The sequence below is a fragment of the Elgaria multicarinata genome, chromosome 7 (genome assembly GCF_023053635.1).
Source record: "Elgaria multicarinata webbii isolate HBS135686 ecotype San Diego chromosome 7, rElgMul1.1.pri, whole genome shotgun sequence".
NCBI lineage: Eukaryota > Metazoa > Chordata > Lepidosauria > Squamata > Anguidae > Elgaria > Elgaria multicarinata.
The window spans coordinates 27779256-27797938 of NC_086177.1; the positions used below are offsets into that span (position 1 = coordinate 27779256).

General features: G+C 46.0%; 1 protein-coding gene across 2 annotated transcripts in view; it reads right to left on the minus strand.

The window, feature by feature from the left end:
• The window catches only part of BCL2 (BCL2 apoptosis regulator), a 480191-nt gene that overhangs the window by 13024 nt on the left and 448484 nt on the right, over positions 1 to 18683 (minus strand). Inside the window, exons 2-3 of one of the 2 annotated variants that reach the window (XM_063130276.1) lie at positions 10159 to 10281; positions 3219 to 3370 (exon numbers count right to left, since the gene is read on the minus strand). In XM_063130276.1, the coding sequence (XP_062986346.1) occupies positions 3219 to 3370; positions 10159 to 10265 (259 nt within the window). In that variant the 5' untranslated portion in view covers positions 10266 to 10281. The remainder of the gene's footprint in view (positions 1 to 3218; positions 3371 to 10158; positions 10282 to 18683) is intronic. The other variant, XM_063130277.1, reaches the window with a different exon arrangement.

Here is an 18683-nt window from a genome sequence, read left to right on the forward strand (position 1 = left end):
ATCCCCAAAATCTCCTTCAGAGACAACACGCCAGAGTAGACTTGAAGGGCGCACAGGTAAGGGGGCTGACAGAGGAGAGGATGTGGAAGTCCTGCTCCGCCAGTGGCATCCGTTTCATGGGTGCCATGAGGACGTTGGATCCAGCTCCTGGATGGTGGACCACCAGGAATGCCACAGAATCTAGTCTGAGATTTATAAAGGCTGTATGAGCAGTATTGAAGTAAAACTCATATTTGTTTCGCTTCTCTGAATAAGCGGGACAATTGCAGAGAAAATAAAAGCTGCTTTAATCTTTCGGAGGCTCTTAACGGGCACTGCAGAGCTCAGGTGCCACCAGGGCTGATGATCAGAAGTGAGAACAGAGGAAGCTGCCTTTGTCTGTCCAGCCCAGGACCATCTGCTCTGACCAGTGGAATCTCTCCCTCCCATCACGGGCTACCCAAGAGCCTCTTCACCTGGAGGTGCCAGGAACTGAACCAGGAACCTTCTGCTTACAAAGCAGGTGCTCTGCTACTGAGCTACAGTTCCTCCCCAAGCCATTTAAGAACATAAGAAGAGCCACGCTGGATCAGGCCAAGGGTCCCTCTAGTCCAGCATTCTGTTCACACAGTGAACCAGCTGCCTATTCAAAACCCACAAGTTAACAGTGCAACAGTACCCTCCTGCCCATGTTCCCCAGCAACTTGTATACATAAGCATCTACCTCTGATACTGGAGCGATCAGTATGGGTAGCCATTGATAGTCCTATCCCCCTTGAATTTGTCCAATTCCCTTTTAAAGGATTGGTTGCCATCTTGTGGTAGCGAATCCTATAGTTTTAACTATACACTATGTGAAGAAGTGCTACCTTTTATCTGTCCTGAATCTCCCACCAGTCAGCTCCATGGGATGACCTTGGGTACTAGCTTTATGAGAGAGGGAGAAAATGTCTCCCTACCAACTTTCTCCACGCTATCCACAATTGTGTACACCATGCATAGTTTTGTACATTTCAACTGGATCTTTTGCACATCTTCTGCTAGAGTTAAGAAAATGTTGCAGGGTTGGTGAGTGCTAACCCTCCTCTTCTAGACCAGTGGAGGCTGTGGCTCCGATTTCAGTGGGGCAGTAAACCCGCTCCAGGTTTCAGTCAGAACCAATAAGAACTCTAAAGGATTCTGACCGCTTCACACCTTGTGTAGCTCCTTTAGAAATCTGGCCAATTTTGACTGAAACCCAGGGCATCGGAACCACCAGCCTCCACTGGTCCAGACCCAAGGACTTCTAGTCTCTGCCACTGGTAGTCTGGCTCTCAGCCTTATGGGATAATTAATTTTTTTTAAAAAAAACTAGGGTCATTTATTAGGGCAACGGGGAGAAAACGGGTTACAGTTTCAGGAAAAAGAATACCCGACAATGGCCTTGTACATGTCTACTCAGAAGTAAGTCCCACGGAGTTCAATGGTGCGTATTCTTAGGAAAGTGGGCATAGAAATGCCGCCTCAGAACCCAATAGTGTCTGCAGAACAGACTGTAAATTGGCTGATGGTAACAAAGCAGAAATTCTGTTTGTTTGAAAAAAATCTCATCCGAATTTAGAATTTAATTCCCTGCAGTATTTTTCAAGATAAATCCATGTGATGGAATCTGTCCCAAACTCACAAGATGCCCCGAGAGGCTATTTTTTGTTTTTCTATTTTCAAATTACCGAAAGAGTCCCCTTTGTTCTTGCCTCCCACCTATAACACAGGATCCAGGCTGTGCTCATTCTATCAAAGAAGTCTCCAAGTAAGCAGCGTTTAGACATGTGCTTGACTGTTTGAAACTATTAATGAGATTGGGTGTTTTTGGTAGGACTAGCTTTTCAAACATGGAAAACAATGCACCAGTTTAAAATAACACTGTAAACCAGGGGTGGGCAACATGCTGCCCGCAGGCTGAATTGGGGCCCCAAGAATGCCCCCCCCCGGAAATCACAGAAAGAGACTGGGACAGCCTCCAACACAGAGTTAGAAAGGACCTTGAGGGTGATCCAATCCAGGGGTATCAAATTTCAGGCCTGAAGGCCCAATTCTCACCCACATGGAGTCTGAATCCAGTCCACCTGGGGTTGCTCAGATGATTCCTCAGGTCCACCCTGCCCATTATTGTCAACAATGACTAACAGTGGTCTTCTGGGATTTCAGACAAGGTTCTTTCCCAGCGCTACCTGAAGATTGAACCTAGGACTTTATGCTAGTGACTATCACTGAGTGATGACCCCTTGTTGGCGCAGGGTGTTGAACCTCATTCAGCCCAAGGCCCCAATTCAGTTTCAGAGACGCTCTCAGGGCCAGCATTCCAGTGGTGGGTGGGGTGAAAGGAAAAAGGGCGGGGCCAGCATATTGTAGCTCAAAGCACTTCCTGCCTGTAATGAAGCCTAAGGAGTGGCATTTCAACATTTTAGAATTGGGTGGGTGGAAATTGTGGGAAAAACCAGGAAACTACCGAATGATCAGCAGCTGGGGCATGGGGCCAGGGAAAGGGATGTGGAGAACCCTGAAAGCCAAATTTTGGATCACAGTTGGGCCAGTTTAAGCCTCAGGTAGGCCACATGCCCCTGCCCTACAGAAATGAGGTGCGACATTGGACACGTTTTGTTTTGTAACTCCAATTTCCATGGTATTTTTCCATGGTACATTGCCTTTACGACTGTTAGCTAGGAAGGGGGAAAGAGAGAGGTGTGCTGTGTTAGTTCTAGAGAATGAAAGGGACTCAGTATCATGATTACCATCCTTCCAGAATGCCCACTGAAATCTATAGCCATGCAGAATTCCCCTAAATAATAGCTTAAACGACAATTTTGGTTCCTAGGGTCACCACAGATAAATGTGAAAATCTGCTGCTCTGTAAACCATCATCAATGACTATTTTACATGCTAAGGGCTTCCTACTCAGGTGTTGTTATCTACTGGAGGTAGTAAGTGTTCCCATTTGTTTACAAAATGGATTTGGCTGCAAGCTGTGAATTTAAGTTGCTTCCCTTCCTGCTGTTCTTTATCCTCCCTGACAAAGAATTCAGGGAAAGCTGAAACCTTTTATTCTCCCCACCACCACCCCAATCCCATCCCATCCCATCCCAATGAAAGACTGGCATCAATGGAAGATCCTATCCTCATATACTTCTCTTCAACTCAAGTTAACAGTGTTTGCCTATCAAAGGAGGTGATTGATCAAAGTAAGAAAAACATTTGCCTACCTCTCCTTGAGCAGAAGTTTGAGAATTTCTGAGAAAAGGTCTCTTTGCGAGAATAAAATTGGGGGGAGGAATCGAGACCTCCATGTGTTGCTCCAGGGTAGTGTTGGGAAAGGTCCACAAGAGATCTTGAACGTTCAGTTCCTGGCGATGATCTACAGATGGTGAGGGATAAAGAGATTAGGGTGGCGCACATAATGGTAGGTAGGTGTGCTACCATGGTGGTATTTCTAGGGGACAAAGTTCATCTGAAGTTCAGTGCTACTAACTATGAAAGTCTCAGGTTAACTCTGAATTAGATAACCAGGGCTCTCCACTTCGGGAGTAGGGAATAGTCCCGAAATATTACAAAGGTACATATATCAGCAATTCTTTCTCTCTTCCACAACAGCTAATGTTCTTGCCCCAAAGTTGAGTAGGTCATATAGTTACAATTGTTACAAATTGGCCCTCCCAATCTGCTTTCACTTCAGTTATTAATTTTCATTTAATATACTTGGTATTTCCTATCATCATCATCTCAGTTAACAAGTCAACGTATAGTCAAACCTGTCAGGGTGACATAGGCAATAAAATAAATAAATACAACAAACCAATGATTAAAAAACAGCAAAAGATTTAAAAAAAATTTTTTTAAAGCAGCAACAATCATATATTGTTTATTCATTCAAATTTTCCACTCCTAGCCTCTTCTACTTTCATCTGTTCTCACTGGCACAAATACAAGTACATCAATTCACTGTAATCTACAAGCATTAATTACTGGGGTCCTACATATGAGCCATGTTCTCGCCAATTACGAGCATCATCCATTTTGCCTCAAGCTTTCTCTCTTTTAATGGAGATGGTATATAGGAACAAGCTTAATCAATTGATTATAATCATAGTTGCCAAGGTGTTTGGGTCTGTCTGGACAGTAACCCTTCCCTGCCTCTGCCGCCCTTGACTTTTGGGTTGTGAGTGTGTGCGTACACATTGAGCAGCTGGACCACTTAGGCCGTGTGATTTATAAGTCTTTTCCTCTAAGCAGAAAGCAATCCCTTGGACACCAGCAATGCAGCTGCCTCCTTCCTTAACAAGCTATTTGCCAGAAGGAAAAAAAAATGCTCCACAAATTGAGAATGACAGTGATTGCCAAAGTATGCTCAGTCTATCCCAACTTCCATGTTGGCTGGTCTATTTCCAGGGCCAAGTTGATTTCTCCTCTTTTTAGAGAAAATAAAAGTTTCTGGGAGACTTTGAAATTGCCTCCTTTATAAACTTGATGGAACGGTTGCTGCAGCTTATCCTTTCTAGTCTCTTTTAGAACTTTAAAATTATGTGGTTCCATTAATGGACTGCTGTTTTAATCTCCGCTTGTAAGCTTGTTGCCTGTGCAAGGAAAGGTAGGGTGTCTATATTTTAAACTACCAAATGGACCCAGCTTCGCACTGGTTGGAATAATCCTTCCTTTGAGGCAGTGAAAATGGCAAGCAACGTTACGCAGCTGTCAAAGTAGGACACATTGTGCTCACCCTGTGTGAGTGAAACCATGGCCACTAGCACCCCTAGGCACAGTCTCTGCCATGGTGCATCCCTGGGCGAGTGGTCCATCCACTCCATTTCTCAGGGTGGCGTGGGTGGGGGCTGCCACACAACAGGGGGCGGGGTAGTCCGATAACTCCTTTGCCTACCTCCCCAGGCTTCAAACTGTGTTGATTGCAAAGCTATGCACTGGCTAAGGACATCTGCCACTTGTAGATGGTACTACAGGCTTCAAACATACTCACACATTTAAATAAATTAAAATAAATTAATCTATTTTAAAACCTAAATGATCCTGTAGTGCACACCCTTAAGAGTTGGATCTAGACTTAGTCACACGTAGAGTAGACCCACTGAAATCAATGGCACTTTGGTCATAGCTAACTTAAGTCCGATTAAGTACAGTGGGTCTCATATGACTGAGTTTGGATCCAATCCAATGTTCCTCCTCTCCTGGAAGAAACTCTTTGGCTCCTATGCTGTGGACACCATTTTGTTCCCATCAACCACACCGTTCTTCTTTCCTGGCTCCTGACCAGGCTCTTTCTGCATGCCACGTCCTCGTGAGGTAGCTGGGTCCAAAGGACATGTGACTCCCACACGTCTCTTTCAGTGATCCCAACAGGGTGTGAACCACACATTGGTAAACCTAGAACCTTGGCCATTTTATGGGCCCACTACCAACAAAATATGCAAGCTTGTAGACAACTTGACCCATCTCCTCCTTCCACAATGGAGCCTTGCCCACCACTTTATAGTAGGGGTGTGCACGGACCCCCCACTCCGCTTCACTTTAAGATCCGCCATTTTCAGATCGGCCCGCTCTGCCCCGCCCCCACTCCGCCTGTGCCCACTCCGCTCCGCTCGGAGCTCCGGATCCGGATCGGAGCTCCGGTCCCCCCCATAGGGGGGGGTTACCGGCCCCTGCCGCCATCGCCACCCATGCGGCGACGGCGGCAGAGCCCGGTAAGGAGGAGGGGGGCCTTACCTGCCTCCATCCGTGGTCCGTCGCCGTCTTCAATAGAGCCCGTGGTTCCACCAGGAAGTCTGGGCTGCAGGTGCAGCCCAGACTTCCTGCTGGAACCACGGGCTCAATTGGAGACGCTGACGGACCGCGGACGGAGGCAGGTAAGGGAGAGGAGGGCGGGGGGGTTACCGGGCCCTGCCGCCATCGCCGCCCATGCGGCGACGGCGGCAGAGCCCAGTAAGGGACCAAGGGGGAGGGGGCCTTACCTGCCTCCGTCCGCGGTCCGTCGCCGTCTTCAATTGAGCCCGCGGTTCCACCAGGAAGTCTGGGCCGCAAGTGCGGCCCAGACTTCCTGCTGGAACCACGGGCTCAATTGGAGATGCTGACGGACCGCGGACAGAGGCAGGTAAGGGAGAGGAGGGCGGGGGGCGTTACCGGGCCCTGCTGCCGTCGCCGCATGGGCGACAGCGACAGCGGCAGGGCCCGGTAAACCCCACTTACCTTTCCGGCGGAGCTCCGGATCGAGGCGAAGGATCCGCCTTCACCTCGATCCTCCTCGCCACGCTCCGCCGGCCCCCCAATCCTCTTCGCCTCCGCCTTAAGGGCAGGCGAAGCCCCCCGCTCCGCTACTGCTTCTCCGGTCCGATTAGAAGTGGAGCACATCCCTACTTTATAGTATCAATAAGGAACCAATTTCTTCACACAGTTGCTTAGATATTCCTTCATAGCTAAACAGAGGCAGAAACCCAAGAGTTCAAACCTACAGCCAGATACACCATCCAACAACCTAAGCCAAGATTACCCACTCATAGAAAAAGGCCCGGCTTCAGGTTTTGGAGGCCCCTGGGAAGTCTGTCCTTTGTGGGGGCCCTAGCACTGGCTGAGCCACCACAAACCAATCAGGTGAACTTATCCAGTGTTGGCTCTTCCCACTCGGCTCCCATCCTATTACAGCACCACTAGCCAGCCAGCCTGCCTGGAGCAAAGTGTTGGTGGTAGTGTTGCCAGGATCAACAGCATCCGCCTAGCCAGGAGACCCAAGGGGCAGTTGAAGATGGGACATAGGATCATAGGAAACTGCCTTACACCGAGTCAGACCATTGGTTCTATCTAGCCCAGTACTGTCGACACTGACTGGGCTAGATGGAACTTTCCAGGTTTTCAGGCAGAATTCTTTCCTTGCCCTACCTGGAGAAGCTGGGGATCAATCCAGGGACCTTCTGCATGCAAAGTATGTGCTCCCACTGAGCTATGCCCACCTCCCACAATGCTATTGGGTGGCAGCAAGAGCCCAGGCAAGGTATCTGCCTTGATGCCCCCTAGGATGCCCAAGTATGCTAGGCCCTGAGTCAACACTGCTGACGCCAAGCCTGCCTTAAAATTTTGGAGGTGCAGATATTTCCAAACTGTTTTATTTTTTCAGAATGTCAGCTAGGAAATAATAAGACATTAGCGGTAGTTATATATTTGATATAGTTATTGTCTTCTTGCTGTCGTCTTGTAGATTTTTTATGGTTTAGGATTCTATTGGGAGATTGTAGCCAGCCCCTTTCCCTCACAGAACTATAGTTCCCAGGGTTCCCCGGGAAGGAGGAATGACAATGAAGCGAGTTTACATCTTTAGTGGAACTAGGCCCTGGTGGTTTATGCTAGGCTGTCACTTCCAGCTGTCTGGCCCAATGGGACTGAAAAAGACATCCCAACAGGGATTTTTGACTGTTCACATTACGCAGCAGAGAAGAAAGTGAGAGGATGACCATGGAAAGTTCACTTTCAAGTAGGCATAGAATTGCTGCTATCTAATTTTATATAGAAAGGTGGCACAAAGAATAAGCACCTGGATTTTAAGACACATATTAAAAAGGGGGAAGGGTTATTTTATCCTGTTTATGTGGAGAAACTAAAAATTATTAAAATGTTTTTAAAAAATCATAAAGAAATGTGTGTTATGTAACATAGCATCGTTGAGATTATAAGTGGTTAAAGGTGAGAGGTGAAAAGATTACCTTCAACTGTAGCTTAATAGTTACTTTGTAACTTAGGCCTAACATTAGCATCCTGTTAGCTGTCAGCAAACCTACTACTGTTGTTACCAAGAGGGCAGTTACGACTGTAGCAGGTTTACAGTTGGGTCAGCTTGTTTATGAACATTATATTTACTCTCATTGGCTCATAGTTATAGGCCTAATGGACTGGCAACCAATGGTATGTTAAAAGGTCATTGGTAAGAGGGTTCTGCCTAGAATGTATAAAAGACAGTCCCAATACTGTCTAGGACAGACAGAATGTAGATCTGCAGTAGATCAACCTTATTGACAAATTGAAAGCAAATAAATCACCAGACCTGGATGGTATCCATCCTAGAGTTCTCAAAGAACTCAATTATGAAATTGTGGATCTTCTAACCCAGCGGTCCCCAACCTTTTTGGCACCAGGGACTGGTTTCGTGGAAGACCATTTTTCCACGGACTGGGTGTGTGTGTGTGTGTCGCAGTTGAGGGAATGGTTTTTGGAAGCACCGTTCCGAAGCCACCCCGCCCCACCCCAGCGTCCTGGTTTCGCTTCGACTGGGCAGGTGAGATGGCACCCTGTGCCCAGGTATGCTGGGGTGGGGTGGGTGAAAGGAGCTCACCTGCGCAGCCCGGTTCCTAATAGGCCATGGACAGGTACCAGTCCGTGGCCCGGGGGTTGGGGACCCCTGTTCTAACCAAATATGCAACATGTTCCTAAGTTCAGCCTCTGTACCAGAGCACTGGAAGATGGCCAATGTCACACCAATTTTTTAAAAGGGATCCAGGGAGGTGGCCCATGGAATTACAGGCCAGTTAGTGACATCTGTTCCAGGTAAATTGGTTGAAAGCATTATTAAAGACAAAATTAGTAAGCATATAGAAGAACATGTCCTACTGGAAAAAAACCCAACATGGCTTCCACGAAGGCAAGTCCTGTCTCACTAATCTTCTGGAATTCTTTGAGAATATTAACAAACATGTAGACAGGAGTGATCTGGTGGGCACTGTTTACTTGGACTTCCAAAAGGCTTTTGATAAAGCCCCTCATCAAAGACTCCTGAACAAACTGAGCAGTCATTCTCCCAATAGAGGGAAGTAAACAATGGGGTCCCCACAGGGATTGATTTGGGTACCAATTCTTTTCTACTTGTTCATAAATGATCTGGAAGTAGGAGTGAGCAGTGAAGTGGCCAAGTTTGTTGATGACACCAAATTGTGTAAGCTTGTTTTAAAAAAAAAGGGATTGTGAAGAGCTCCAAAAGGATCTCTCCAAAATGGGAGAGTGGGCATCCAAATGGCAGATGTGGTTTAATGTAAGCAAGTGTAAGGTGAAGCAAGATGGGGCAACAACCCAATTTCAAGAATAACCTGATAGGATCTGAGCTGGTGGTGACCAAACAAAAAAGAAATCTCGGGGTTGTGGTGGACAGATCGATGAAAATGGCAACCCAGTGTGTGGCCTCTGTCAAGAAGGCAAACTCCATGTTATGCATTATTAGAAAAGGAATTGAGAATAAAACTTCCAGAATCATATTTGCAATCTGGAGGAATTTACAGCACACTCCTATACATGCCTACCTAGAAGCAAGTCCCACTGAGTTCAACGGAGCTTGCTCCCAGGTAAATGGATATAGGCCTATAGTCAACTAACGAAATGTTATTAGCCAAGGCTGATTCTTCTTTTGTTTATTTCAGAATCCAGTTGTTAGCTTTCACCCTCTCTTCAAATAGCTGTATTCCCCAAGTCCTCCCCTTTCCCCACACGTTTTTTAGTTTAATTTCCGGTTAAGCATTCTTAAACCTCCTCCTCCTCCTTCCCACCCTTCCTTTCTTTTAAAAATACATGTCTGCTGTTCATATTCCTCCACCCCCACCATGCTCAGGATTCTCATCTAAATTGATAATCACATGAGTGCAATATGCTGACAAAGTATAATAATGAATGGTATTTTGCTTTGTTGGAATGATGATGTTATGTTCATCTTACCTGGTTTCAGGAACTCATTTATAAATCAAACTAAGCTGTGTTGGTCTATAAGAAAAATGCCAAAACCCACAGTTAGGCCATACCTGTATTTTGTGCATTTTGGTTAGTCCTAATAAAGGCTTTGTCTGGCTGTGGATTTTAGAATTTTTCATTGATAAAAGGAGGCAAAATAGAAGCTGGTGCCAATTCATATCGCTTTACAGTAGCTAGGACTGCAGCCTCAGTCACTTTTGTGGATGAGAATGTACTCCTTTCTAGTAAAGTAGAACTATTGTAATGCCATACAATGGGGAAAGGTTAGAGACAGTTGTAACCATGGGGACAGTGAACAACTTCATTTTGCCCTAGATATATCCATGATGGAGAAATGTGACACAGAATAGGCACCATTGTGGATTATTTCACTCCCCACTTCTGGCCTATTTTCTTTAAAAAGAAACAAGAACATCTTACCTTCGATTTGATAGGCACGGTTTCCGACTTCTTTCATCTATATATCTGCTGGCACTCTCCCTATGTCTGTAATCTTTGTCTCGATGAGGTCTCTCCGAATGAGACATCTGTCTTGCAGGAATTCTGTGGCAGTGCAGAAGACACAGATTTGCTTATAGCCTTCTGATTCAATTTGTAGAATTTTGAGTATTTGCAAAACAAAGACACTGTTACTCAATAAGGAAGACAGAGGAAGGTATATTAATTATATGTAAGAAAGTTTATTTATTTATTTCATTTCATTTATAGCCTGCCTTTTTCCTCCAAGGAACCCAAGGCAGCCTACATAATCCTCCTCTCCATTTTATCCTCAAAACAACCCTGTTAGTAGGTTGGGCTGAGAGTCTGTGACTGGCCCAAAGTTACCCAGTGAGCTTCAATGCCCATGTGGGGACTAGAACCCTGATCCCAGTCCAACACTCTAACCACTACACCACACTGCCTCTCAAAGTTGTGATTTTAGTTTTTAAAGCTGCTAATGTAGCATATGTTCAAGTGAGCAGAAGATCTGCTCAGCCTTCAAAAAATGCCAAAAGATCCACTCAAATGTAAAGGTTAGGAAAATGTCAAAAGGCAGAAAAGTACAAGATGGAGCCATTCCTGTTTTCAAGGGACAGCAAAAAATATACGCTGTGGTGAATGGGACAGAGATCTTCCAAAATCCATAATTAAAAATGTTTAAAGTTCACAAATTATTATGTCAAATTGTCCCCAAGAATACAGTTTATTTGGCTGAAGTTTCTGCACCTTTTGCCAGAAAGGTCCAGTTTACACGGGGCCTGTTCAGACAACACACTAAGCCACTAAACCCTTTTGCACCAAATGGTTAGTGAGTGTGTTTAAATTGCAGTTATGTAGCCACCATGGTTAGGAATGGTTCTCATCACACGCTAAGTCATGGTTCGCATGGTATGCTAGGCCATAATGTTTAGCTCAAAATGCTTAACCGCTGTGGCTTAGTGTGTAATCTGAACAGGGTCGCAGTTTATTTTAGCTCTCTATAGGATGGATTTTAGCTATACCTATGTCTACTGAGTTCACACATGCACACATGTCACCTGATAGCTAAATTAGGGTGACCATATGAAAAGGAGGACAGGGCTCCTGTATCTTTAACAGTTGTATTGAAAAGGAAATGTCAGCAGGTGTCATTTGTATATATGGGGAACCTGGGGAAATTTCCTCTTCATCACAACAGTGAAAGCTGCAGGTGCTCTACCTTCTTTTAAATCTGGTCACTCTAGTATAGCTCCTGCAGCTTTGACTGTTGTGATGAAGAGGAAATTTCCCCAGGTTCTCCATATTACAAAGGACATCTGCTGAAATTCCCTTTTCTATGAAACTGTTAAAGACACAGGAGCCCTGTCCTCCTTTTCATATGGTCACCCTAGCTAAATCACAGCTGAATCTGAGAAGAAGTTCAGTGAATAAACATTGGCTGAGTTCTGAAGACACGCTAATCAAGGGTTGTTTCCCATTCTGTTCCGATTACCCCACCCTGTTGATTAGCGCGTCGTCTGAACTCAGCCATTGTATCTGAGCTAAGAGGAAGTTCTATTGTTGGCAATGAATAAATATTTTCTAAGATATATCCTGGGCCCCACCCCTTGCCCTTGGCTTTCCTCCCTTGTTATTTTGGGTGTCCTGCTGTTTTTCCTGACTTCACCTGCCAGTACTTTCCCTTCCAGTAGCTTCAACGGCTTCACTTGCCAGGACCTTCCATGTCAGTAGCTTCAATTGCTTCACCTGCCAGTACCTTCCCTGCTAGTAGCTTCAACAGCTTCACTTACCAGTATCTTCCCTGCCAGTAGCTTAAATGGCTTCACTTGCAGGTACCTTCTCTGCCAGTAGCTTCAACGGCTTCACTTACCAGTATCTTCACTGCTAGTAGCTCCAATTGCTTCGCCTGCCAGTATTTCAGCTGCCAGTAGCTTCACCGGCTTCACCTGCCAGTCCTTGCCTTGCCAGTACCTTCAACGGCTTCACTTGCCAGTACCTTCCCTGCCAGTAGTTTCAACGGCTTCACTTACCAATATCTTCACTGCTAGTAGCTCCAATTGCTTCGCCTGCCAATATTTCAGCTGCCAGTAGCTTCACCAGCTTCACCTGCCAGTACTTGCCTTGCCAGTAGCTTCACCAGCTTCACTTGCCAGTACCTTCCCTGCCAGTACCTTCCCTGCTAGTAGCTTCAACAGCTTCACTTACCAGTATCTTCCCTGCCAGTAGCTTCAATGGCTTCGCTTGCCAGTACTTGCCTTGCCAGTAGCTTCAACGGCTTCACTTGCCAGTACTTGCCTTGCCAGTAGCTTCACCAGCTTCACTTGCCAGTACTTGCCTTGCCAGTAGCTTCAATGGCTTCATTTGCCAGTACCTTCCCTGCCAGTAGCTTCAATGGCTTCACTTGCCAGTACCGTCCCTGACAGTAGCTCTAATTGCTTCGCCTGCCAGAATTTCAGCTGCCAGTAGCTTCACCGGCTTCACCTGCCAGTACTTGCCTTGCCAGTAGCTTCAATGGCTTCACTTGCCAGTACCTTCCCTGCCAGCAGCTTCAATGGCTTCACTTGCCAGTACTTATCTTGCCAGTAGCTTCAACAGCTTCACCTGCAAGTATTTCAGCTGCCAGTAGATTTGCCGGCTACTGGTACAGGCACGCAAAGCTGTTGGAGCTACTGGGTAGGGCATGGACCTGCCAGTAGGGTTGTGCACTGCTCTGGATCCGAAACTCAAAACTGATCCAGATCGGGGTGATTCGGACCTCTCTAAAGCAGATCAGGTCGGTCCAAATCGTTGCAAGGTGTGTCGGGTCGCTCCGAATCGATTCAGATCAATTCAGAAATTCAGACTTTTTTTCAAAGACTACACGTAGGAATTTACAAAAAAACCCATTAATCTCTTGTTTTTTAAGGTAAAGACATGAAATTTATCAGTATAACACCACAAGTAGGGCTTTAGATTGGCAAAATTTGAAGCACATCTGTTCATACCCTGATGTTTATATGATTTTCCCTTCAACCGCTCCTCTCCCCGTTTACAAAAATGAAATATTTTATAAGCCATATCCTTGGTTCCAACCCCTGCCCTTGGCTTTTTTTGACCAGCCAATAGTTTCACCGGCTTCACAAAGGGGATCACTTTGTGAACCACACATTTATTTCAAATTCCCTGAAGAAGGACTTCAATAGTCTAAAACACATTGGCAAGGAATAAATATTTTCTAAGATATATCCTGGGTTCCACCCCTTGCCCATGGCTTTCCTCCCTTGTTATTATGGGTTTCCTGCTCTTTTTGCTGACTTCACATGTCAGTACTTTCCTTGCCAGTAGCTTCAATGGCTTCACCTGCCAGTACTTGCCTTGCCAGTAGCTTCAACGGCTTCACCTGCCAGTACTAGCCTTGCCAGCAGCTTCAACGGTTTCACTTGCCAGTACCTTCTCTGCAAATTGCTTCAATGGCTTAATTTGCCAGTAACTTCTCTGCCAATTGCTTCAATGGCTTAATTTGCCAGTACCTTCCCTGACAGTAGCTCTAATTGCTTCGCCTGCCAGAATTTCAGCTGCCAGTAGCTTCACCGGTTTCACCTGCCAATACTTGCCTTGCCAGTAGCTTCAACGGATTCACTTGCCAGTACCTTCCCTGCCAGTAGCTTCAATGGCTTCACTTGCCAGTACCTTCCCTGCCAGTAGCTTCAATGGCTTCATTTGCCAGTAGCTTCCCTGCCAGTAGCTTCAAAGGCTTCACTTGCCAGTATCTTCCCTGCCAGTAGCTTCAATGGCTTCACTTGCCAGTACATTCTCTGCCAATTGCTTCAATGGCTTAATTTGCCAGTACCTTCCCTGCCAGTAGCTTCAACGGCTTCACTTGCCAGTACATTCCCTGCCAGTAGCTTCACCAGCTTCACTTGCCAGTACCTGCCTTGCCAGTAGCTTCACCGGCTTCACCTGCCAGTACTTACCGTGCCATTAGCTTCAACGGCTTCACTTGCCAGTAGCTTCCCTGCCAGTAGCTTCAATGGCTTCGCCTACCAGTACTTGCCTTGCCAGTAGCTTCAACCGCTTCACTTGCCAGTACCATCCCAGCCAGTAGCTTCAACGGCTTCACTTGCCAGTACCTTCTCTGCAAGTAGTTACAATGGCTTCACTTGCCAGTACATTCCCTGCCAGTAGCTTCAACGGCTACACTTGCCAGTACCTTCCCTGCCAGTAGCTTCAATGGCTTCACTTGCCAGTACATTCTCTGCCAATTGCTTCAATGGCTTAATTTGCCAGTACCATCCCTGCCAGTAGCTTCAATGGCTTCACCTGCCAGTACCTTCCCTGCCAGTAGCTTCAATGGCTTCACTTGCCAGTATCTTCCCTGCCAGTAGATTCAACTGCTTCACTTGCCAGTACCATCCCTGCCAGTAGCTTCAACTGCTTCACTTGCCAGTACCTGCCTTGCCAGTAGCTTCAATGGCTTCACTTGCCAGTAGCTTCCCTGCCAGTAGCTTCAAAGGCTTCACTTGAAAGTACCTTCCCTGCCAGTAGCTTCAATGGCTTCACTTGCCAGTACCTTCTCTGCCAATTGCTTCAATGGCTTAATTTGCCAGTACCGTCCCTTACGGTAGCTCTAATTGCTTCGCCTGCGAGAATTTCAGCTTCCAGTAGCTTCACCGGCTTCACCTGCCAATACTTGCCTTGCCAGTAGCTTCAACGGCTTCACTTGCCAGTACCTTCCCTGCCAGTAGCTTCAGTAGGACTTAAATAGTCTGAAACACATTGGCAAGGAATAAATATTTTCTAAGATATATGCTGGGCTCCAGCTCTTGCCCTTGGCTTTCCTCCCTTGTTATTTTTGGGTTTCCTGCTCTTTTTGCTGGCTTCACCTGCCAATACTTTCCCTGCCAGTAGCTTCAATGGCTTCACTTTCCAGTACCTTCTCTGCCAATTGCTTCAATGGCTTAATTTGCCAGTACCGTCCCTGACAGTAGCGCTAATTGCTTCGCCTGCCAGAATTTCAGCTGCCAGTAGCTTCACCGGCTTCACCTACCGGTACTTGCCTTGCCAGTAGCTTCAACGGCTTCACTTGCCAGTAGCTTCCCTGCCAGTAGCTTCACCAGCTTCACTTGCCAGTACCTTCCCTACCAGTAGTTTCACCGGCTTCACTTGCCAGTACCTGCCTTGCCAGTAGCTTCACCGGCTTCACCTGCCAGTACTTGCCGTGCCAGTAGCTTCAACGGCTTCACTTGCCAGTAGCTTCCCTGCCAGTAGCTTCAATGGCTTCACCTGCCAGTACTTGCCTTGCCAGTAGCTTCAACGGCTTCACCTGCCAGTACTTGCCTTGCCAGTAGCTTCAATGGCTTCACCTGCCAGTACCTGCCTTGCCAGTAACTTCAACGGCTTCACTTGCCAGTACCTTCCCTGCCAGTAGCTACAATGGCTTCACCTGCCAGTACTTGCCTTGCCAGTAGCTTCAACGGCTTCACCTGCCAGTACTTGCCTTGCCAGTAGCTTCAACGGCTTCACTTGCCAGTACCTTCCCTGCCAGTAGCTACAATGGCCTCACTTGCCAGTACCTTCCCTGCCAGTAGCTTCAATGGCTTCACTTGCCAGTATTTGCCTTGCCAGTAGCTTCAACGGCTTCACCTGCCAGTACCTGCCTTGCCAGTAGCTTCAACGGCTTCACTTGCCTGTACCTTCCCTGCCAGTAGCTACAATGGCTTCACTTGCCAGTACCTTCCCTGCCAGTAGCTTTAATGGCTTCACTTGCCAGTACTTTACTTTACTTTCTTTATTGCGATCTATAGATCCATAAATAGAAAACAAACAAACAACAAACAACCAAACACAAGAATCAGACATGAAATCATACAATTAGAGCTATTATCAACTTTAGTCTAATACACAAAGAGCTCTAATCTTGGCCGCCACTGTAAGAAATTTAGCAACAGCCAAAGTTACACTTGAAGACTTGTCTTCCAACAGAAACTTAACATAAAATTTGCCTGAAGTTCTGGGCAGTTTGCTCAACAATGGGGTAATCATAAGATGGCGGGCCTGATTATAAAAGCTACAGGACAGAAGGATATGCTCCATCGTCTCCACTTCCGTATTCCTACAGGGGCACCGTCGTTCCTGATAAGGGATACCAGCATATCTGCCCTGAAGTAATTCAATAGAGTAAACATTGCATCTGGCCTTGGAGAAGGCAATACGATATTTAGCGACCGACAAGTTCTTTAGATAGTCAGCCAGCTGAAGAGGCCCAACGTAATGAACGTGCAATGCACTGGGAGAGCAAGAAACATGAGAGCGAGCACGTAAGTCGCAGAAGGCTATATCCCACAGTCTTTGTTTGATAGCTTTAAAAGCAAAATTCAAGCCCAGATTAAGGAGGAGGGAAGAGGAGAGACCTATTGAAGCTGCCTTCCTGGCAAGAAGCTTGGACCAGCTGTTCACGTAGTTGTCCTGAGCCAGACAGGGAAGCAGACCTGAGCCCCTCCCAAAGAGACTAACTTCCATCCAAAATTTTAAGGCAGACCACCAAGCCCTAAGCGAAAGAGAGCTTTCCCCGGTTTCCAACAAAAGTACCGAATTAGGGACACACTTTGGGAGTTGAAGAAGGGTCCTCAAAAACCTTGTCTGCAGCCTATCTATCTCAGATGTTAATCCCCCTATCCAGATATTGGAGGCATATAAAAGCTGGGCTGCAGACTTGGCATTAAACACTTTGATGGCAGACGGTATAAACATTCCCCCTTTAGTAAAGAAAAAGCGTGTTATTACAGCTGAACTGACTGAAGCTTTATTAAGGGTGGCCGATCTATGGGCACTCCAGGACAGGGTATGATGGAATAGCAGCCCCAGGTAAGAGAAAATTTTCACCTGTTCCAGGATATGCCCATCAAGGGACCACCGACGTTGAGAAAATCTATTTTCAAAGACCATGACTTTAGATTTCTCAAAATTAATTTTCAGTTCGTTGGTCAAACAAAAGTTGGAGAATTTCATTAAAAGATGTTTCAAACCAGGTCTAGAGCGGGAGAGAATAACAGCATCGTCTGCGTAAAGTAAAATAGGAATTTTCCTTGCGCCAAGTTTGGGCAAGTGTCCTTCATGGTCAGACAGGGCCTCCTCAATATCATTTATGTATAGGTTAAATAGTGTAGGCGCGAGGATACAGCCCTGTCTTACTCCTCTAGACATAGGAATTTCATTAGAAAGCTGTCCCTGTGTGCCACATCTAACTTGCATCCTGCTGTCGCTGTAAAGAACCATTATAAGATTAAGAAGTCTTTTGTCCACCAGGATTTTATCTAATTTCTCCCATAGTTTAGTTCTAGGGATGGAGTCGAAAGCGGACTTCAGATCCATGAAGGCGACAAACAGTTTGCTACGTAGAAACTTAAGATGTTTCTCGGCTAAGTGAAAAAGAATCAGACCATGATCAGAAGTGGAATGATTCTTTCTAAAGGCAGCTTGGGCTTCCGTGACAACATTATTGGCCTCGAGGATGTCAGTTAGTCTATTAGATAGAAATCGAGCATAGAGCTTGCCTATTATTGAGAGGAGGCTGATAGGTCTAAAATTCCCAGGATCCTTTGGATGTCCCTTTTTGTATATCGGAACCACAATTGCGTGTCTCCAACTGTCAGGGATTTTGCCAGATTGATTTATAACGGTAAAAAGAGCAGCTAACAAAGGGGCCCACCAATCCTGATTGATTTTAATAAATTCAGCAGGGATGAAATCTATGCCGGGTGCCTTACCCCCTTTAAGTTGTTGGATTAATTCAATCACTTCCTCCTTAGAAACTGAATTCCAGGGGGGGAGGGAAGAGAAAGTGACATCCTGCATATCAGCCTGAGCTGATTGTATAGTGTCTGGGTCGGTGAAAATGGCTCTGAAATGATCCTCCCAGACCTGAGCTGGAATTGTACAACTGGGTGCTTGGCAGTTGGATCGTAAGGCGCCCGACACAATCTGCCAAAACATTTTTGAGTCATTATTCAAGGAGGCGTTTAACAGCAGGGACCAGGAGTTTCGTTCAGCTTGGCGTCTTTTTTGGGCTATGAGGGACTTATATTGCTTTTTTAGCTGAAAATAGGTCGAAGGGAGATAATTGTAGCCCGATTTTCTGTAGGTTATATAAGACTCCCTTAACTCATTTTTCTTCAGGTAACATTCTCTATCAAACCAAGTAGGGCCCTTATAGATCGTAGGGGCAGTATTGTCTGGGGCTGACCTGCCTGCATGAGTTAAAGCATCTTGGAAGGAGTCGATTAAATCATCATATGCTTTTATAGAGGATGCAGCCGATTCCTTGCACAAAATTGCTGATCTTAATCGAATTATTGAATCGGAGTTTAATCTTTCCTCTAGAAGACTGCTTAATTTATCAGACCATTTTACCCTTATTCTGTGTGGGCACTCAAACAGGATATCAGTTAAATGGGTATGGGGTGGTCTTAAATTAGGAGTTGGGGCACATAAAGTAAGGGTTAAAGGCT